The sequence below is a fragment of the Oncorhynchus tshawytscha genome, linkage group LG23 (assembly GCF_018296145.1).
Source record: "Oncorhynchus tshawytscha isolate Ot180627B linkage group LG23, Otsh_v2.0, whole genome shotgun sequence".
NCBI classification, from domain to species: domain Eukaryota; kingdom Metazoa; phylum Chordata; class Actinopteri; order Salmoniformes; family Salmonidae; genus Oncorhynchus; species Oncorhynchus tshawytscha.
The window spans coordinates 10316354-10339558 of record NC_056451.1 but is presented as its reverse complement, the minus strand read 5'-3'; the positions used below and the strand labels follow the sequence as shown (position 1 = coordinate 10339558).

Sequence of the window (23205 nt, the reverse complement as noted above, 5' to 3'; positions counted from 1 at the left end):
GACTCTCCAGTAAATATCTAGGGGGTAAACTCACAAGTTCTCATAAAACATATACATGTAGGGACTATGCAAATTTTGTTAAAAAACTGAGGATCACATTTCATCAATCGTGTCTTTGTCCCTGAGTCAGGTTTGTCCAACATTTCGTCGATATGAATTAATGTCATTACATCACACATTATGTATTTAATTGTACAGGTAATAACACAAATATTGTAACGTTAATTTTTTAAACGAAGGTTTTGAGAAAAATTGGTCCAATCCTTAATACATCGATGACGTTATTGGCTGAAAGTACAGTCGATAGACATCATTGGTCCAATGAGTAATGTTACTGTATAATTTAGCTGTCCAACCACATGATCAGAATTAAAGAGTGCAGCCCGCCCAGGTTTATCAGCCAGTAGTCTTGCGGATACAACTGTCATTTACAGTGGACATGGGGACGGTAGGGAAGCGCCAAAGATTAGAGAATATGTTTAGCTAACTGTATAAATTAAGTTTGTAAAACAACATATATTTAAAGTTATCGACAAAACATGCACAAAGAAGACTTGTTTTAGTGTTCTTCAGGTAAGTTATTGCAGTAGAATTCGCCTTTTCAAGATGCGAGATTGCTGCAAAATGAGCTCGAGCAGCATACGAGCTAAAAATTAAAGGAAGTTTATCCTCTGTTTTCCAGAAGCGGATATCTTGGCGATTTTCCTGAAAGTGATACGAAGCAGCAGAATGTCAGTTCCCACCAACTCGCTTCAACAACAGTCCACAGTCAGACGTAGCAATGCAGGGTCCCCCAGTTTATCCAACAGCTGCCGTTTGCACCCCATCCGTGCTACCGTGCCCTACCAGCTCCTACGCGGGGGCCAGAGCAGCCCGACACGCTCTTTGGCTCTCTCTGTTGGAGGCAACAATGGACCGACAAATAGCCGCGGGTCATCTCCCCCAAGTGCGACACTGAATCTTGGAGTAAATTGCACTGGCGCCACGAGACAGAGACTGTCTCCTGAAAATAGGGTCTCGCACTCACCTGACCGGAGTCCAAACTCACCCGTTTGTAGAGGTAAAATATTTGTATATTATCCTGTTACCACATGCTACAATGTAGATGTATTCAGGATAAATGCACCATTTTGCTTGCTCTTGGTGATGGTCAAGAGATTGCAGGCCTTTTGTATTCCTGTAATACAGTGTTTGCTATGCATTTTATATCCTAATTATTTAAAAAAAATATTGATGGATTAATGAGACTGACTGGGCCCTATTCAGTCACCTTGACATGGAAAAGGGCCCTAGGTTTCTAAGGTAAGTCAAACACATGATTAGGCTTTTTTCTGATTTAGGATTCATATAATCAATAATTTGTAAACAAACTCACTAGCATATTGTGTTTTGATTGAATATATGGCCCCAGAGTTACATAAAAGGGGGAAGAAGGCCTTCTACTACAGTACATCACTAATAAGGAAGCTTATAGTGTCCTCTCCTCTTACACGCCTGCTGCTTCTGGAATATTGACAGAAAGGGGGAGGTAATCATTGGCAGCAAGACATGCTTAAGGGTTGTAAAGGGGCTGTAGACCCTGAGAATCATTGTTGAACAAACAGTCAGGTTACAGGTGTATGACCTACTCCCTTTCAACTGTACTGTATTGTACACATCAGGAACATATTGTGAGCCCTATATTATGGAGAATGGAAGTGAGTGGTGTGACATTTCATGTTTATTGGTTCAGCCTGAGCCGTTGTTCCTTTCAGGTGATAAGGAGATGAAGGGTGGACTGAAGGGGAGATGGAAGACTAGACTACTCTAAATCCTGTTTCTGAGACAGGCTCTCCTGCCAAATATTGATGTTGCCACGGAATGCTGGCCTTCTAGGCAGAGTTCCTCTGTCCAGTGTCTGTGTTCTTTTGCCCATTTTAATATTTTATTGGCCAGTCTGAGATATGGCTTTTTCTTTGCAACTCTGCCTAGAAGGCCAGCATCCCATAGTCGCATCTTCACTGTTGATGTTGAGACTGGTGTTTTGCGGGTACTATTTAATGAAGCTGCCACTTGAGGACTTGTGAAGCATCTGTTTCTCAATCTAGACACTCTAATGTACTTGTCCTCTTGCTCAGTTGTGCACCGGGGCCTCCCACTCCTCGTTCTATGCTGGTTAGAGCCAGTTTGCGCTGTTCTGTGAAGGGAGTAGTACACAGCGTTGTATGAGATCTTCAGTTTCTTGTCAATTTCTCGCATGGAATAGCCTTCATTTCTCAGAACAAGAATAGACTGATGACTTTCAGAAGAAAGTTCTTTGTTTTAGGCCATTTTGAGCCTGTAATCAAATGCTGATGCTCCAGATACTCAACTAGTCTAAAGAAGGTCAGTTTTATTGCTTCTTTAATCAGAACAACAGTTTTCAGCTGTGCTAACGTAATTGCAAAAGTGTTTTCTAATGATCAGTTAGCTTATCCAAGTTTATCATTTTAAAAGGCTAACCCAACGTGCCATTGGAAAACAGGAGTGATGGTTGCTGATAATGGGCCTCTGTTCACCTATGTAGATATTCCATTCAAAATCATCTGTTTCCAGGTACAATAGTAATTTACAACATTGACAATGTCTACACTGTATTTCTGATCAATTTGATGTTATTTTAATGGACCAAAAATTTGCTTTTCTTTCAAAAACAAGGACATTTCTAAGTGACCCACAACTTTTGAATGGTAGTGTAGATGTATTGTTCATCTTTCATTGTCAAACGGAAATATGGAGCTATTTTTATTTGACCGTTTCCTCGGAATTATAGGTTATTTGCAGCAAACACACTGAATGGAATTTGTGGTGAATTTGTGGTTTTATCCTTCGAGGCATCTGACAAATGAAGGTTAAACATTGAAGTGGGCAATACATTGTGTCCTTGTCAGCCATGCAGCTTTGTGATTGGAACATTGGAGAAGTTAACCAGTGGACATCTTCCTTTCAGTCAGTCAGTGTGTTCATTCGCATCACTCATCTGAGCTAGGTGGTGGAGGAAGGGTCGCAAGAACTACAGGCCAGGGTGAAGGCCATGGAAGAGGGTGACGTTCCACCACATGATCTTTAGGTTCACACTATAACATCATCCCCACACCAGGCCTTCCCAATGGTCTCAACAAAGAAACTCCCCCTCCCTCTCAAAGTGCCAGCTGTGCTGAAATGGCCTGCCTCATTGTCACACGTCCCCAAACTGCAGAGTAAGAGTAAATTGGAAAACAAGCTTGTTGTTAAACCTAGAACCCAGCCCAAAATCTGTCAACTTTGGTAGAAAGTTCACTATTTTTGAAAAGGTTGATTAGAAAATAGGGAGAGGGACCGTATGCATACTAAAAGCCAGGAAAGGATCTGACTTTATTTTGCTCTTGAGAGCCTAAATTTAGCAAAGTGGAGAGACAGTGGAAAATCACTTGGGCAAAATTTGCATGCTGTGTTTGGAGAACTTTGGCTAGAACAATATTGATGGAAATCCACTCCCCTTTCCTCAGATAGTTTACCCTAGGTTATTGGGTTTACTTACTTAGCCAACATTTTGGTTGATATGCTCAGACTTGGCTGATCATCTCGGCTTTAGAGCCTAGGTGGTGTGTAGTGGTATCGAAAAGGAACACTGCATATGCACTTAGACAAGGAACAGATTGAATGAAGAATGTGTACCCTGGTCACCTGCTTCACCCCTCAGGAGCTCTTTGATATGGAAAACAAGGAGCTCTCATTGACTTTCAACAATCACAAAGCATAATACTGCTTACTAGCCTATTCTTTCATTCATTTCCTCCTTCATGTCTCCCTTCTTTAGAAAAACAGGGCATTTCTGTGTTTGGGTCTTTACTGTAAGTTACTGCAGGAGGAATGTTGAGTGAATGCAGGCCATATTGATGTTAATTATGGTGTGGTTGTTTATGAGTTCTTATGTGGGTGGTGTGTGTTTAACTACTTTGGCTGAGAGAAGGCAGCTCCCATGACATCAGATTGAGCTTCAACACAGCCAGATTAGTTAGGCCTAGTATATATCACGGTAGAGCAATGATAGTCAATAAGGTTAGCAATAGTGACGTTTATGGAAAACAACAAGACGTTCCGGGCCAATTGTTCAGTATGACAGTGTGGGTGTGTCCTATCCTGACCCTTGCTCTCCCCTCGCTCATGTAGGAGAGCGGTCCAAACTGCAGGTGCGTAGCTCCAGTGCTATCCGGCGGACATCTTCCCTGGATGCCATTATGGGGCCGTACCTCGCAGGCCAGTGGCCTCGTGACTCCCACGGACCCTACCCTTCCTGCATGAAAGACAAAGCCACACAGGTAACTGTAGGCCAAAGGACCCATAAAAGCTAATGATGCACATCATAATCATTTCTTTAAAAGCATATGTTTTCTAAATAAAATTTATATTCAGAAAAACACATACTGGGTTTATTTTGACTACAATTTTCCTGGGTAGCAGCCCACACGTCAGCACTCACTATTCTGGTCAACGTGATTGAGAGTTCAATGCAGTTTGAGAATGGGCAGATTTGTGGTTATGAACCCATATTGAATATGTATGATGATTGCAGGGCCATTGACCATGGCCGCGCTGTCCGTCCTAATAGAATCCTTTCATGTGGCTGAATGAGCGCCGCCCAGCCTCATTTACATGGCTTCTTCCCTTTAACCCTTCATTCACCTTGGGGCTCTTTGTGTAGTCTTTGGAAGTGGTGAGTGGGCCTCCAGGTTCAAGTTGCTACATATAGAATCAACGTTCCCCTAATGATGGTGTGGACTGCTTCACTTAAACCACTTTGATTAGGAAAAGCCCATACTCCCCAAGTACAGTCACAGACTAGCTACTTCCTGTTAACAAGATCTCCCAATACCTCAAATCGCCTGTAACACTGCATCATCAAAAAAAACTGGGACAAAAAGTCTTTGTTGTAGCACACAATCTAGAGACGGGCTCTTTTCAGAGCTGTAATGCAGCTCTCTGTGGAGGTGAAGTTGTTTGCACCTGTCCCTCAGGCGATGGTTCGGGTTAGGAGAGGAATCCCACTGCTTACCACCTGGCCCTCGTGGCTGGCCCTTCTGCTTTTGTGTGGGAGTGAGGAGCGGAGGGCCATACATATGCTAATCACTGTTCCGGGATAGATCTGTCTGCCCTAGACCCTGTGGTTACAGAACACAGAGAATGTCTGTATGAAGATTAAACAGACAGACAGACACACGCACACATACATGGGCACACAGACAGACAAACAGAGTGCAATGATTTAGTCTGGTGTGTGTTTGCGCACACACACCAGACTAAAGACTGACTTAATCTTAGTTTTTAGAATTGTGTTACACAGGTAGGATGTGGACGGTCTATTATCGATGACAATCAACTCAGCATGTTTTACTTGAGTTGTCTAAAGTGAGCAGTTATGCATTTACAACTCTTTCCATGTTCTTCAAGCAGCTTAAATCCATAATAAGTGTTTAGTCAAAGATATTTATCTATTCTCGAAAATGTTCCTCATGTTTTAGACGTGCATACTGTAAGATGGCTGTAGATCAGAAGACCAACAAGGTCACAGAACCAGAACGTAATGCCCTCATCAACTCAAATCAGACCAAATGATAGCAGTGGCATTCTATACTCTTGTCTCAGCATGTAAACTAAACAGACCAACTTGAATGCCATTGTAAATCCATTGAAATTCAGTATCCCTGCTGGGAAATCAAACAGGATTTTAAGTGGGGTGAGAATAATTTAACATGGGCTGTAGACTGTGAAAGTAAATTACCAGAGTATTATCTGGCACGACACCTGGCACACAACCCCACAAAACACACAAGGCAGGCCGGGAAGTGAAAAAAGTAAGTCAATGAAAGAGCCTTGAGATAAACATAGCTGGGAGCTCTGTGAACAAATCAAATCAAGTGTTATTGGTCACATACACATGGTTAGCAGATGTTAATGTGAGTGTAGTGAAATGCTTGTGCAAGATGCAGTAGATGGCATAGAGTACAGTATATACATATGAGATGAGTAATGTAGGGTATGTAAACATTATATAAAGTGGCATTGTTTAAAGTGACTAGTGATACATTTTATTACATCCAATTTTTAACTATTAAAGTGGCTTGAGATTTGAGTCAGTATGTTGGCAGCAGCCACTCAATGTTAGTGATGTCTGTTTAACAGTCTGACGGCCTTGAGACTGAAAAACAGCTTCTGTCTCAGCTTTGATGCACCTGTACTGACCTCGCCTTCTGGATGATAGCGGGGTGAACAGGCATTAGCTCGGGTGGTTGTTGTCCTTGATGATCTTTTTGGCCTTCCTGTGACATCGGGTGGTGTAGGTGTGCTTTGTGAGTGTTTTTGGTGACAAGCCAAATTTCCTCAGCCTCCTGAGGTTGAAGAGGCGCTGTTGCGTCTTCTCCACCACGCTGTCTGTGTGGGTGGACCGTTTCAGTTTGTCCGTGATGTGTACGCCGAGGAACTTATAACTTTCCACCTTCTCCACTACTGTCCCGTCGATGTGGATAGGGGGTGCTCCCTCTGCTGTTTCCTGAAGTCCATGATCATCTCCTTTGTTTTGTTGACGATATTTACCTGACACCACACTCTGAGGGCCCTCACCTCTTCCCTGTAGGCCATCTTGTCGTTGTTGGTAACCAGGCCTACCGCTGTAGTTTCGTCTGCAAACTTGATGATTGAGTTGGAGGCGTGCATGGCCACGCAGTCATGGGTGAACAGGGAGTACAGGAGAGGGCTGAGAATTCACCCTTGTGGGGCCCCAGTGTTGAGGATCAGCGGGATGGAGATGTTTCCTACCCTCACCACCTGGGGGCAGCCCATCAGAAAGTCCAGGACCCAGTTGCACAGGGCTTGGTCGAGACCCAGGGTCTCAAGTTTAATGACGAGTTTGGAGGGTACTGTGGTGTTACATTTTTTTGGACATTTATTTAACTAGGCAAGTAAGTTAAGAACACATTCTTATTTTAAATGACGGCCTAGGAACAGTGGGATTAACTGCTTTGTTCATGGGCAGAACGACAGATTTTTACCTTGTCAGCTTGGGGATTCCAATGCTCTAACCACTAGGCTTCCTCCTGCCTAATGCTGAGCTGTAATCAATGAACAGCATTCTTACATAGGTATTATTCTTGTCCAGATGGGTTAGGGCAGTGTGATTGCTTCGTATGTGGACCTATTGAGGCCGTAAGCAAATTGGAGTGGGTCTAGGGTGTCAGGTAGGGTGGAGGTGATATGGTTCTTGACTAGTCTCTCAAAGCACTTCATGATGACTGAAGTGAGTGCTACGGGGCGATAGTCGTTTAGTTCAGTTATCTTAGCTTTCTTGGTAACAAGAACAATGGTGGCTCTCTTGAAGCATGTGGGAACAGCAGACTTGGATAGGGATTGATTGAATATGTCCGTAAACACCAGCCAGCTGGTCTGCGCATGCTCTGAGGACGCGGCTAGCGATACCGCCTGGGCCGGCATCCTTGCGAGGGTTAACACGTTTAAATGTTTTACTCACGCTGGCTGCGGTGAAGGTGAGCCCGCAGGTTTTGGTAGCGTGCTGTGTCAGTGGCAATGGAATTGTCTTCAAAGTGAGCAAAGAAATTGTTTAGTTTGTCTGGCAGCAAGATGTCGGTGTCTGCGACGGGACTGGTTTTCTTTTTATAATCCGTGATTGACTGTAGACCCTGCCACATACGTCTCGTGTCTGAGCCGTTGAATTGCGACTCTACTTTGTCTCTATACTGACGCTTAGCTTGTTTGATTGCCTTGCAGAGGGAATAGCTACACTGTTTGTATTCGGTCATGTTTCCAGTCGCCTTGCCATGATTAAAAGCAGTGGTTTGCCCCTTCAGTTTTGCGTGAATGCTGCCATCAATCCACGGTTTCTGGTTGGGGAAGGTTTTAATAGTCACCGTGGGTACAACATCACCGATGCACTTGCTAATAAACTTGCTGAGGCTATCCGGAACATATCCCAGTCCACGTGATCGAAGCAATTTTGAAGCGTGGAATCAGATTGGTCAGACCAGCGTTGAACAGACCTGAGCACGGGCGTTTCCTGTTTTAGTTTCTGTCTATAAGCTGAGATCAACAAAAAGGAGTCGTGGTCAGATCTGCCAAAAGGAGGGCGAGGGAGGGCTTTGTATGCGTCGCGGAAGTTAGTAACAATGATCCAGAATGCTGCCAGCCCGGGTCGTGCATTCCATATGCTGCTAAAATTTGTTTTCATATTAGCTTTGTTAAAATCCCCAGCTACAATAAATGCAACCTCAGGATATGTGGTTTCCAGTTTACGTGGAGTCCAATTAACCTCGACAGCCCTGAAAGAACTTTTCTGCTTGGGGGGGAGGGGGTATACACGGCTGTGATTATAGTCAGAGAATTCTCTTGGTAGATAATGCTGTCGGCATTTGATTGTAAGGAATTCTAGGTCAGGTGAACAAAAGGACTTGAGTTCCTGTATGTTGTTATGATTAACGAGTCAAGGTGTGATCATAAGGCATACACCCCCCGCCATTCTTTTTTACCAGAGAGATGTTTGTTTCTGTCGGCACGGTGCATAAAAAAAACGGGTGGTTGTACCGACTCTGATAACGTATCCCGAGTGAGCCATGTTTCCGTGAAACAGAGAATGTTACAATCTCTGATGTCTCTCTGGAAGGCAACCCTTGCTCGATTTTCGTCTACCTTGTTGTCAAGAGACAGAACATTGGCGAGTAGTATACTTGGGAGCGGTGAGCGATGTGCCCGTCTACAGAGCCTGACCAGAAGACCGCTCCATCTGCCCCTTCTGTTGCGCTGTTGTTTTGGGTCGTCTACTGAGATCCAATCCATTGTCCTGGGTGGTGGTCCAAACAGAGGATCCACTTCAGGAAAGTTGTATTCCTGGTTGTAATGTTGGGAAGTTGACGTTGCTCTTATGGTCAATAGTTCTTCCCGGCTGTATGTAATAAGACTTTAGATAAATTTAAAAAACAAAATACTGCATAGTTTCCTAAGAACGTGAAGCGAGGCGACCAACTCTGTCGGCGCCTTTACACTGTTGCAGACACTTAATTTGTTATAAAAAAAAATAAACATTTCACTTGTTATTACAATGATGATGGAGATAAGTAGCCTATGGTGTAAGCATTGCTATGTTATTGTACGCTTTTAACTGTTTGCTGAAGGGCAGGCTTTAGTAGAACCAGAGAACTAGGCTAAAATGTTTTAATACCCATATTACTTAACATCTCAATATAACTTTTTGCAGTTAGCACTTAGCATTGGAAAATTTCCTTTCACTATTCATTCAGCCCTCAATGTTTGGCTCTAGCATGAAACACCACAGCAATACCATAGTCATGTACAAAAACATATCTGCCATCCAGCATAGTGGCCTCTTTATTGGAGCACAAGCACCCGTTTAAACCGTTTGTCCTTTCTGAAGAGCAATGTTCCAGTAGCCATAATGCTTCACTAGTGTTCTTCATATTACATATCATAAAGTGGCTCTTTTGTGTCACGTTGTGCGTTATAGAGGATGTTTTGTTTTTCGACAAGGGTCAAACGTAAGGCAGTATGAGGACATTGACATTTAAGATTCTTCTCTTTACTGTATTGACCACGACTCCTTGGAGGACCAATGTCACTGTTGATATGCATAATAAAGGGGATGTGCATCATGGTTGCATACATGCTTTTGAAACATCCTGTCTCTTTTTTTGCATATGTTTTACATAAGTTAACCATTTCATTATTTATGTAAAGGTTGCATTCTTGTAGACACTAGAGCACTTTTCTTTATCTGCTGTAGTGGAGAAAGAGCAGCCATTTCCCACAGACTTACCAGCTAGTATGTAGTATGTCAGTCACCAACCACAAAGTAGCCTTTGGCAGTCTGTCCTAATGTGGATTGCCATTAAAACGGTAAGGATACAACTTTAAGTAGTAGCTATCACACATGTTATTACTGTTTTGTGCTTCTGGTTAGATGCAGCCATCTTTATCCCGCAAATACAATTTTTGACTCGTTTGATTGTTTCCAGATGTGTTCATCTCTGGCGAAGGCACAGGGGTGATGATTGCTGTCACCCACCTCTCTTGTCTCTCAGTCTTCCTGAATTCCATACAAATGATGGGGACTGATGTGGGTGTATTTGTTTATCCACTGCTTAGAGTATGCATATTTATGTGTGTGATTCAGACATCTGGTCTGTGGATAGAGGAGGCTGGAGGGGAGCAGGGAAGCCCACACCAGCGGTCAGCTTCCTGGGGTAGTGCAGACCATCTGAAAGAGGTAGGTGCCACACTCAACCTTCCTAGCATATATAGCCTAGCCTACACACTCTCTGCATGACCTTTGTCCCTAGTCAAAACAACTGTACGGAGCGCTATCCTATTATTTGTAATCCAATACTGTAACCAATGTCAACACCATAACTCTCTGAGGAGTTGAGTGTTAGACCAGAATAGCTGGTCTGTCACAAAACATCCAGCGAGAGTTGTATTGTTGACATTATTGGATCTGCGCTGTATGTGCATAGTCAACTAAACTTCCAACAAGTTTTTGTCAGGGCTTTGAGGTTCAGCAATTACTAGAAATGTGTTTTATTTGTCAGGATACGAGGTTCAGTTAAATATTACTCTCCTGAAGGTTGGTTTCCGTGTGCGTAGCCTGGCTGACTTAGTGGCTAGTTGGAGACCACATTGAGCTATTAGTTCTCTAGCGCTTCCAGACCACAGTCTTTATTTAACCTTCCTTTCCCTCTGTAGTCTAGTCCGTCGCATCTCGTTGGGCCTGGTTGTTTTGAGAGGGGGAGCAGGCACTGAACTTGTCTGCAGGGTGTAACAGCCATATCATTTCCCTCTCAGCTTGGCCTTGTTGATACTCTAGTGACAAGGATGAACCTTATCTAACTCCATAAAGGCCTAGTCCTCCTGCAAACAACCCATATATAAGCGTGTTACAGTCTGCTGGCTTTTGCTCAAGAGCAAAACAGTTGTATTGAGGCTTTTGAAGTGGACTGACTTACATAAGATATGCCTGTTAGATGAGCGATAAACACTAAATGGATGGAATGTTCTCTCACTATGTTGAGATGTTTCTTTTTGTTCTTGACATGATTATGATGATATGCTATTGTATTGTATGTACATGTAGTAACATATTGCAACATATAGTACATGTTTCTAAAGATACTAATAATCTAAGTCACCCATTGTAGCATATAAAAGTAGCAATAGGTACATTTGGATTTGACATATGGTCTTACATATTGTCAATGAAATGTATTATTTTAACTGACCTAGTCATATGTAGCCAAATCCTCCCACCCAACAGTGAGTGGTACTATACAGTAAGAAGGTGTATTAAAATCTTATCCTACAAGGTCTGGATTTTCTGTTCTTCCTGATAATGAATTGCACCCATCTGATGTCCCAGGTCTAAATCAGTCCCTGATTATAGGGGAACAAAAAAACACATTGGAACTCGCTTCAAGGTCCAGAGTTTAGTTTCAAGGCAGTAGAGTATCGCAACATTGTTTTTGGGGATTTTATATCGATACTGTTGACTCGAAGTATTGATTTAAAAAAGACAAGATAGCGTTAGCTAGCGCTAGTCAGGTGTACCTGCCCCAAACCTCTGGTATTTATCATCCTATAGCTAGTTCTTCATCTTTTTCTTTGTTTTAAATGGTGAGCCTATATGTTTTGAGCACTTTTACCTCCAAAACGAATTTTGTCATGGCTTTCTCTTATCCGTCTGCAGCAGACATATCGTATCGCTCACCTAAGTATCGTGATAATGTCATATTGTGAGGTGCAGCCCTTTAATACACTAAACTTTACACTACCCTGTTCTTTCTCATCTTCAGAAACCTCATATGGATTGCCTTGTCACTATTGACTCTAGAGGTTGACCGATTATGATTTTTCAACGCCGATACTGATTATTGGAGGACCAAAAAAAGCTGATACTGATTAATCGGCTGATTTTAAAAATATTTATTTATTTGTAATAATGACAATTACAACAATACTGAATGAACACTTAACTTAATATAATACATAAATTAAATCAATTTAGCCTCAAATAAATAATGAAACATGATCAATTTGGTTTAAATAATGCAAAAACAAAGTATTGGAAGAAAGTAAAAGTGCAATTTGTGCCATGTAAGAAAGCTAACGTTTCAGCTTCTTGCTCAGAACATGAGAACATATGAAAGCTGGTGGTTCCTTTTAACATGAGTCTTCAATATTCCCAGTTAAGAAGTTTTAGGTTGTAGTTATTATAGGAATTATAGGACTATTTCCCTCTATACCATTTGTATTTGATTAACCTTTGACTATTGGATGTTCTTATAGGCACTTTAGTATTGCCAGTGTAACAGTATAGCTTCCTTCCCTCTCCTCTACCTGGGCTCGAACCAGGAACACATCGACAACAGCCACCCTCGAAGCAGCGTTACCCATGCAGAGCAAGGGGAACAACAACTCCAAGTCTCAGAGCGAGTGACGTTTGAAACGCTATTAGCGCACACCCCGCTAACTAGCTAGCCATTTCACATCGGTTACACCAGCCTAATCTCTGGAGTTGATAGGCTTGAAGTCATAAAGCTACTGGCAAAACGCACAAAAGTGCTGTTTGAATAAATGCTTACGAGCCTGCTGGTGCCTACCATCGCTCAGTCAGACTGCTCTATCAAATCATAGACTTAATTATAACATAATAACACACAGAAATACGAGCCGTAGGTCATTAATATGGTCGATTCCGGAAACTATCATTTCGAAAACAAAACGTTTATTCTTTCAGTGAAATACGGAACCGTTCTGTATTTTATCTAACAGATGGCATCCCGAAGTCTAAATATTGCTGTTACATTGCACTACCTTCAATGTTATGTCATGATTACATAAAATTCTGGCAAATCAGTTCCCAATGAGCCAGGCGGCCCAAACTGTTGCGTATACCCTGACTGCGTGCAATGAACGCAAGAGAAGTGACACAATTTCACCTGGTTAATATTGCCTGCTAATCTTTCTTTTAGCTAAATATGTAGGTTTAAAAATATATACTTCTGTGTATTGATTTTAAGAAAGGCATTGATGTTTATGGTTAGGTACAGGTTGGAGCAACGACAGGCCTTTTTCGCGAATGTGCACCACATCGATTATATGCAATGCAGGACACGCTAGATAAACTAGTAATATCATCAACCATGTATAGTTATAACTAGTGATTATGATTGACTGATTGTTTTTTACAAGATAAGTTTAATGCTAGCTAACAACTTACCTTGGCTTCTTACTGCATTCGCGTAACAGGCAGGCTCCTCGTGAGGCAGGTGGTTAGAGCGTTGGACTAGTTAACCGTAAGGTTGTAAGATTAAATCCCTGAGCTGACAAGGTAAAAATCTGTCGTTCTGCCCCTGAACAAGGCAGTTAACCGTAAGGTTGCAAGATTAAATCCCTGAGCTGACAAGGTAAAAATCTGTCGTTCTGCCCCTGAACAAGGCAGTTAACCCACCGTTCCTAGGCCGTCATTGAAAATAAGAATGTGTTCTTAACTGACTTGCCTCGTTAAATAAAGTTGTCAAAAAAATAAAATTGGCAAAGTCGGCGTCCAAAAATAACGATTTCCGTTTGTTATGAAAACTTAAAATCGGCCCTAATTAATCGGCCATTCCGATTAATCGTTCAACCTCTAATTGACTCCTATCATGTACTCTCAAAGCAAGTCAATCCAGGCTAACCACACTGTACTGTTATATAAAACCCTCTATGAATGACATGGTACTGTTCTATAATAACCTGTATGGATGATATGATACTGTACTATAATAACCTGTATGAATGACATGGTACTGTTCTATAATAACCTACATGGATATAATGGTACTGTTCTATAATAACCTACATGGATATAATGGTACTATTCTATAATAACCTGTATGGATCACATGGTACTGTACTATAATAACCTGTATGGATGACATGATACTGTACTATAATAACCTGTATGAATGACATGGTACTGTTCTATAATAACCTACAAGAATATAATGGTACTATTCTATAATAACCTGTATGGATCACATGGTACTGTACTATAATAACCTGTATGGATGACATGATACTGTACTATAATAACCTGTATGAATGACATGGTACTGTTCTATAATAACCTACATGGATATAATGGTACTATTCTATAATAACCTGTATGGATCACATGGTACTGTACTATAATAACCAGTATGGATGACATGCAGGGAAGGGCATCCTATAGAGTAGACATACTCTTTCTGTGTACAGTACAGCCAGGATTATAAGATCAGCATTAAAAGACCTCGCCTTAGTCTGCATTATAGAACTGATTATGTTATGATTATATAACCAGTACAGAAACATAATAACCCTTTGACTTCACTTATGATTATCCCTTACATATTGCTTTGTACCTTTTCTAAAGGCATATTCTATTGAATTATACCTCAAATATAGCCTGGTGGTCCAGTCTATTTGTGCTTTAGCCACCTCTCTGCCATGTATGGCATGAAACAATAGAAGTGTTGGCTACACAGCACATGCAGTACATTCAAGGCTACCTTGAATGTCAATTGAGAACCATTCATTTTCTCTGAAGTAAACCCACTCTCTTTCCCCAGCAGATTGCTAAACTCAGGCTGCAGCTCCAGCGCAGTAAACAGGTCAGCCGCCAGAGCAAAGACCGAGATCAACAGCTGGGACTACACACAAGCACCACATGCCATCCCCAGGTGAGTTATACCTTATTGCTGCCTCCCTGTGTCTGCCACCCAGATAACAGGGCATGGTATGGTATCTACCCCAATGCTATATCCACAGTGGCAGTGTCACCGTATCATGTACAACCTTAAATAAATGCAGTTCTTATTATGGATAATACTTGATTGTAAATGTATAAACTAGGGTTTTGGTAGCCTGGGTGCCAGGCTGTTTCTGCTTCAGGCAACACTAAAGTTTCCAAAACTGTAAACGTGAAGAACAAACAGAGCTATTTCGCCTACAAAAATAATATTTTTGGAACTGGGAGTGAAAACATCCGAAGCTCATCAAAGGTAAACGATTTAATTTGATTGCTTTTCTGATTTCCGTGACCAAGTTACCTGCTGCTAGCTGGACAAAATGCTATGCTAGGCTATCGATAAACTTATACAAATGCTTGTCTAGCTTTGGCTGTAAAGCATATTTTGAAAATCTGAGATGACAGGGTGATTAACAAAAGGCTAAGCTTGTGTCTCAATATATTTCACTTGTGATTTTCATGAATAGAAATATTTTCTAGTGATATTTATGTCCGTTGCGTAATGCTAATTAGTGTCAGATGATGACAATGGTCCCGTTCACAGGATGGGGTGTCACTAGAGGTTAATGAATTTATTTGCAAATTTTATATAAATATATGATGTGTTCAAATTTGTTGGCACCCTTACAGCTCATTGAAATATTGCTCAATTCCTCCTGAAAAGTGATGAAATTAAAGCTATTTTATCATATATACCAGCATGCCTTCTGGTATGTCATAGAATAAAGCAAAGAAGCTGTGAAAAGAGATGAATTATTGCCTTTTCTACAAAGATATTCTAAAATGGCCTGGACACATTTGTTGGTACCCCTTAGAAAATATAATAATAATAATTATAATAATAAATAATTGGATTATAGTGATATTTCAAAATAATTTGTTTATTTTATTAGTTACACACGTCTCCAATCTTGTAATTAGTCATTCTGCCTATTTAAATGGAGAAAAGTACTCAATGTGCTGTTTGGTATCATTGTGTGCACCAAACTGAACATGGACCAGAGTAAAGTAGTCGATGTGCTGTTTGGTATCATTGTGTGCACCACACTGAACATGGACCAGAGTAAAGTAGTCACTGTGCTGTTTGGTATCATTGTGTGCACCACACTGAACATGGACCAGGGTAAAGTAGTCACTGTGCTGTTTGGTATCATTGTGTGCACCACACTGAACATGGACCAGAGAAAGCAAAGGAGATCAGAAAGAAAATAGACAAGCATGGTAAAGGTAAAACCTACAAGACCATCTCCAAGCAGCTTGATGTTCCTGTGACAACAGTTGCAAATATTAAGAAGTGTAAGGTCCATGGAACTGTAGCCAACCTCCCTGGGTGCGGCCGCAAGAGGAAAATCAACCCCAGATTGAACAGAAGGAGAGTGCAAATGGTAGAAAAAGAACCAAGGATAACTGCCAAAGAGATACAAGCTGAGCTCTAAGGTGAAGGTACTTCAGTTTCTGATCGCACCATCCGTCGCTTTTTGAGCGAAAGTGGGCTCCATGGAAGAAGACCCAGGAGGACTCCACTTTTGAAAGAAAAACATAAAAAAGCCAGACTGGAATTTGCTAAAATGCATAGTGACAAGCCACAATCCTTCTGGGAGATTGTCCTTTGGACAGATGAGTCAAAACTGGAGCTTTTTGGCAAGTCACGTCAGCTCTATGTTCACAGACAAAAATATGAAGCTTTCAAAGAGAAGAACACCATACCTACAGTAAAACATGGAGGAGAGGAGACTTGTTTATGTTCTGGGGCTGCTTTACTGCGCCTGGCACAGGGTGCCTTGAATCTGTGCAGGGTACAATGACATCACAAGACTATCAAGGCATTCTGGAGCGAAACGTACTGCCCAGTGTCAAGAAGCTCTGTCTCAGTCGCAGGTCATGGGTCCCCCAACAGGATTATGACCCAAAACACACAGCTAAAAGCACCCAAGAATGGATAAGAACAAAACATTGGACTATTCTGAAGTGGCCTTCTATGATTCCTGATCTGAATCCTATCGAACATCTGTGGAAAGAGCTGAAACTTGCAGTCTGGAGAAGGCACCCATCAAACCTGAGACCGCTGGAGCAGTTTGCTCAGGAAGAGTGGGCCAAACTACCTGTTAACAGGTGCAGAAGTCTCCATTGAGAGCTATAGAAAACGTTTGATTGTAGTGACTGCCTCTAAAGGTTGTATTAGGTTAAATGTCCCATTTTTGTCCATGCCATTTATTTGTTTTATTATTTACAATATTATGATGAAATAAAAAATCTGAAGCAAAGTCTGATTTCTATTAAATATGGAATAAACAATGGTGGACGCCAATTACTTTTGTCAGTTTCAATTAAAAAATTGTGTATTCATCATTTTTTGTGGAGGGGTACCAACAAATTTGAGCATGTCTGCATATGTGTGTGTTTGTATATGTATATATATGTGTGTGTGTGTGTGTGTGTGTGTGTGTGTTTTATTTAAAGAGCTCTAGTCCCTATTCTGACCAGAGACGTAGATGAGGAAGAGGCGGAGACATGTCTGGGCATTCCCAGTTCCCAGTACTTTCTGTGTTTGTGGTTCATTCATTAACAGACACTGAGCAACTGTAAACAAAGCACTGGGAAAAATAACATAAACTGACTTTAACATGGCATGACTTTCACCGGTGGTAGATCACAATCTAGCCTATATTATTGTTGACCTCACTTTAATGTCATTTAACTTAAAATTTAACCTCACATAAATCACATTCTATAGCGATACCATACACTAAAATACTAGGGAGAGCATACAATTGACAAGATGTCTTTTTTTTAAATGATCATAGAAAAGCTACAAAACATTTCTACCACTGAACAAAATATAACTGAACCCTTGGTTTGCCATGTTTTCCAGAATAAGGTGGTTTCCACAGCCCTGTCGAACATCCCAGTGCCAAAGTCCCTCATATCGAGAGTGCCTAGCAGTGTGGAGGGCATCAACCACGAGCTGGAGAATGTGTTCATCAGAGAGGACTGGAAGCAGGGAATACAGGTGGACACACACACACACTGTATTCACACACACACGGATTTAAATTGCTGAGAGTTGAGTAGAGCTGTAAATTGTGTGTGAAGTAGGGCAGTAAACCTTGACAGGTTAGCGAAATGGGTCTCCCTGAAGCGTGTGCGCGAGTGCCCGCACGCACCCACACACACACACATTTATGACCTGCAGCACAGCAAGTCTTCCTCTGCTCAGAATCAGCTGTACCCTACAGCACAAGCAGAAGGGCTCTGAACATTTTCATACAGTATCATACATTATCATCTGCTCTGGTATTCGCTTTTCTGCTTGTCATTCAAATACGTCCACACATACTGGAGTTTACGCGCAGTGTGATAATGCTGAAATTAACTGAATGCATTGAATTAACTTATGATGATCAATAACTGTGAATTATATAGTGCCCTGCTGTGGTTCTCGCACTCCTCTCATCCCTTCATCCTGTCCCTCCATCCCCACCTCTGACCTCTCAGGCTTTGGACGTGTTGGATGGCCGCCGCGCCCCCTTTCAGCCTCATCGCTATGGCAATGGCGGTGACACACGTGACACGGACACCCAGGCCCCCTCTAGTGGCGGTTCCAGCCCCTGGGCCTGCCCCTTCACCCCTGACCCCCTCCACTCCCCAGAAGGCAGCCCCTGCTCTGCAGAAGAGCTTGACAAAGGTACTCCATTCAGATGTATTTTCTGGCTTGCATGATCTATTACTCTAGTTCAAGGCACACATTCAACAGTCTCCAGCCATTGCATGTCTCAGGAGCAGAGTATGTGAGCGTAGTTGAGCGGTTGGAAATCCCGCTCACCGCTCCATGTCTTTTCCAACCGCTCCACTAAAAACCGTTCTACGCTCACGGGGGGGAAAAAACTCCAGTTCCAAATTCGCGCCGTTAATTAAAATCACAATTTAACCAACACCCATTTATTTTTGTGATTAACTGGACCTGCCAATTGGTTTTTAAGTGTTGAAACCAAACCATATGGATTTGAATGTTAAACAGCATATAAACACTCTAAATAGGTCAGGAGCCTAAGAAGGAACAAAAATGAATTATTTAGGCTATATTATTTCAAGGCTATAGCCTACAAAGAAGTACGTTGTGAAGCATTTGCGAATTCGACACGATAGGCTGGTCGGGACATAAAGCGCGCAGCATTTAAACATTTTGTTGTATTAAGTCATTATAGTCTATAAATTGTGCATTTAGGCTGTGACTTACTTCGAATGAAATGCAAATTAAAGGAAAAGTGACTTGTTAGTGCTTTGGAATTCATTTTTAGAAACACGAGTTTGGCCAGTCTGTGGGTTCAGACTCATGCGATGGTGTCTGGAGAGCCAGCTGGCTGGCAGTGGAGTATATCCTCTCCACACTTGCAGAGCCACTGAGGATGCTAAACACCCTTTTGGCCACTCTTGCCAAGCTGGGCAGAGATGCAGAGTTGTTTTTTAATTTATTTTTATAGGTAGGCATAAAGGTTTTTAAGCGAAATGGAAAGCTCCTTGAACGTGGGAATATGCCAGGCCTATTGAATAGATAATAGAACAAAAATGAACGAAACGTTTAAAATATCAGATTTTTAGTTTAGAAATACTTTCTACAATGATGCACTTAGATATCTACCCACCTCCTTCCTTTCTTTTAGCATGTGCATGTAGTAAGTACACATCATACTCTTGGGATAAGTGTCTTTTCAGATTCCACAATGATTCTTTAGTTGTGGACACAACAGCACTACACTCCTTCTCTTGCTATTGGTCCTCATCTTTGTAAGTCACCTTGATTTAGCACTTGTGCGTTCTATCAGTTTCTTTATGAAAATATTTAGTGAACTCCATGACAGTAGCTGAAGCATGGGGTTATTAGCAGCATACAAGTAGACTATAAATGCATGCAGGGGCGAGCATGCCCTGAGCTCGTGAAGTGAGCGCTACTGGAGTGAAATTGGAGCGGGCGAGAAGGCCAGTGCTCCAGCCTTTTGGGAATCTTGCTCCACGCTCCAATCAAATTGGGCATGCTCCGCTCACATACTCTGCTCAGGAGCCTAGTGATCAGGATTTGGTTAATGATAAATGGCTCACGCTATATTAATACTGCCGTATTATGTGAATCACATTGTCTTCTACAGGCAACAGCTCTCTAACACATGTTCCCTTATAGGGACATAAGATCACCACACTGACCTGCTTACATGTTTCATTCTGTTTTCAGACAGTGGCTGCGGCTCTCCCCTTCCCAAGTTTGCCACCTCTCCCAAACCCAACAACAGCTACATGTTCAAACGGGAGCCTCCGGAGGGGTGTGAGAGGGTAAAAGTGTTTGAAGAGATGGTGTAAGTCTTCTTCACTACGTTGAGGGGTGTTTCTAATTCAAATGCTTCTCAACTTCATAGTGTTACATGTTTTAGTTTATTTTTAAAATTAGTCTGATCGTGTCCTTATGCTACTCTACAGATGTAGGATCTTCATTTAGTTCTCCTGCAACGTAGGATCTTAATTTGATCATTCCATCTGTAGGACTCTCTCACTGTAGGTGTTTCATATACACACTTTGGTATGTGATGATAAAAAGATGAAGACATTCTCCCTCACTTTTCCTCCCCAGGTCTGGTGTCTCCAGAGGCTTCCCTCTTTTTTCATGCCCAGACAAAAACAAGGTGAACTTCATCCCCAGGGGCTCCGCCTTCTGTCCCGTCAAACTCCTCTGCTCCTCCCACTTCACCACAACCTCGCCCAGCCCTGGTCTCCATGCAAGAAGCAGCACATGGCCCGAGGATGCCATGACACCCGCTAGTTTCACTACTCTGGCCTCCACTAACTGGAGCTCGTCTATAGGCACAGACATGGTCAGTAGCTCAGACACAGGCGTAGGCACCAACACAAGCACAGAGAACAGCACAGACAGTCTGAGCCCAGACACTAACACAGACACAGGTGAACTGACAAGCACAGCAGTGGTCCCAGGTGGCCTGTCTACAGATCCCTGTTCCACTACACACATCCTTCTTACCAGCTAGTTCTCAGGGACAGTCCAGCTTATGAGCATTAGCCTGGTCCCAGATCAGTTTGAGCTGTCTTGCTAACTCCTATGGTCGCAATGACCATAGGAGGTAGTAAAACAGCACAACAGATCTGGAACCAGGCTAGCTGAGTATGGCTCTTTAACGCGTCATTAGCCAGCAAGGAGGGCCTATCCTTACTAACCTAGCCTTCTCTTCTGAAAGGTGTGGCAGGCAAAATCCTCCAGAAAGACTTGTTTTCTATTCAGAGGGTAGATTCGATTGTTTCATGTATTGTGTTCTTTAGCAATCATCAGCTTCATCAAAAATCAATTCAAGAAAAAAAATAAGGGAATTAAGCAATGGGCAAGAGAAACATATTTTATTGAATTTTGAAAATGTTTATCTAACCAGCTTATTTAGCTGTTCTGTGTTGCTAGCCAATATTACAGCATGGATAAGCTTTTTAATATAAAATATCATGCCTGTTTATATTAAAAACCCTATTGGGATGTCCTACAGTTACAATACAATGCTCCACTTTTTCCTGAATGTTTACACTTATTTCAGGTCTCAATCCAGTTTAAAGACGATCTGAAAGTGACCACACAGCCAGCTACAAAGCACAATGTCCCCACATAGCCTTGTTTCAGGTCCCCTGAATAACCAATGAACTCAGGTCATTTGGAATGTACTACGACTCATGCATGAACTTTGACGTTGTCTTTTATGGTTCATTCATGACATTACTCCTAAGACATTCCATAGTCTTTAAACAAGTGCTGATTCTAATCTTTCAACACGACATTAAAGGATTGCCATCGATAGAAATAACTTTGTGCATTGGAAATCTGTAAAGATAGTTTCAAGTGCTTAAAGAGACATTCCAGAGGTTATTATATTGTAGCTCCAAGATATCAGCAGTATTACCTTTCAGAGCCTGTTCAATCTCCCTAGTGATAAATGAGCTATGACATTTTACCAATAAAATTGATCAAAATAAGGCCTAGATTCAATCGGATTAAGTGTTGACCAGCGGTGTCTTGAGTTTTGGCGGCGTCAGGTGTTACTGCGTTGGAGCTGTCAAATCGGTGAACAAATGCTCCTGTGATCATTGTCACGAAGCCGTACTCGTCTCACTCGCGATAGAAGTTCAGAAAGAGAATGTGTAGGCTATATAGAAATAATGATGCTCAAATTGAAAATCACTAAACAAAATAATGAGCATTTCTATCAGCCTAATCGAGGTTTAGATTACATCTCACAATCCAGTGTTCGAACTTGTAAACAAGGCTACATGGGATTTCTCTCAATGCGTCTCCATGCAGCCAATGGCAATGTCCGCTTTAGGTATAACGCCGGGAGCCGCTTGTGGATTTGACAGCTTTAATGCGGGTGTTGGCTAGATAGAATCTAGCCCTAAAAAAAAGTTAAGCATCAACAACAACAAAAAATAGCAAAGCCGAAAGTAACTTTTTTTAAAACTAAATAGATAAGCAATCAGAGAATTAACATTGCGGCTAATGAGATATTTTCAAAGCACTTAATTTGTGCAAATCTGTTAAAATAAACTGAGTATCTTAGTGTTGATTTGACGTTCAGTATGGAGTAAAATATTTCATGAAACTGTAATAGGGCTGGATTCAATTCTTGTCGCGGAAGTACCGTGGGAACGTCGCCTTTAAATATAAATCGAGCTATAACGTGGACCTCCCCCGATTAAATCCAGTCCATAACGTTAAAACCCCTTGGCATTAATATTTAAAAAATATTTTAAGTAAAAACAGGCAAAACCAACATATGCAACACAATCCACTCAAACCTAGATGTATATTTTGTCAGTAAAGATGAATGCTGCTCGAATCATACTAACATATTATTTTCAAAGTTCAGCAAGGCTTGCCATGTTCGGCACTAATATTACATGCCTGTGTATCTGTTTTATGTAGACCTTGTGTTTTTACAATAAAGTAAGCAATAAAATTACACCTGACGTTTGTCTCATTTTTTTAAAGCACTAGCTTCACGTTATTTTAGATGTTACTATATTAAGCTCAGGCTTCAACAAGACAGGATTTTGGAAGGCTGGCCACGTGAGACTAGGTGCTCAATTCAATCCGTATTGCCGAAGTTCAGCACTATAGCAAATTTATTTAAAGGCAATGTTCCTGCGTTCGATCTCAATCAGAAATGTTATTTTAAGCATGCTATAGCACTGAACATCTGCGATACAGATTGAATTGAGCCCTAGAACCCCTTAACCTGGGTTATTAGTTTCATGGTTCAGAGAAAGCCTAGTGACAGCATATGCTTCAGGGATTCATAGTGAGATGTGTGCATTCTATCTAT

General features: G+C 41.6%; 1 protein-coding gene across 4 annotated transcripts; it reads left to right on the top strand.

The window, feature by feature from the left end:
* The first annotated feature begins 410 nt into the window (after positions 1-410).
* LOC112223017 (glucocorticoid-induced transcript 1 protein) lies at positions 411-22844 on the top strand. 4 transcript variants are annotated; one of them, XM_024385935.2, is made up of 9 exons: positions 411-573; positions 683-1060; positions 4171-4319; positions 10193-10285; positions 14667-14774; positions 17715-17852; positions 18338-18527; positions 20070-20190; positions 20463-22844. In XM_024385935.2, the coding sequence occupies exons 2-9, from the start codon at positions 730-732 to the stop codon at positions 20872-20874; spliced, it is 1542 nt and encodes a 513-aa protein (XP_024241703.1). In that variant the 5' UTR covers positions 411-573; positions 683-729; the 3' UTR covers positions 20875-22844. The 4 variants fall into 4 exon arrangements, with proteins under 4 accessions (XP_024241703.1, XP_024241702.1, XP_024241705.1 ...); XM_024385934.2 differs by having other exon boundaries at positions 14664-14774; XM_024385937.2 differs by lacking the exon at positions 10193-10285.
* Positions 22845-23205: the final 361 nt, after the last annotated feature.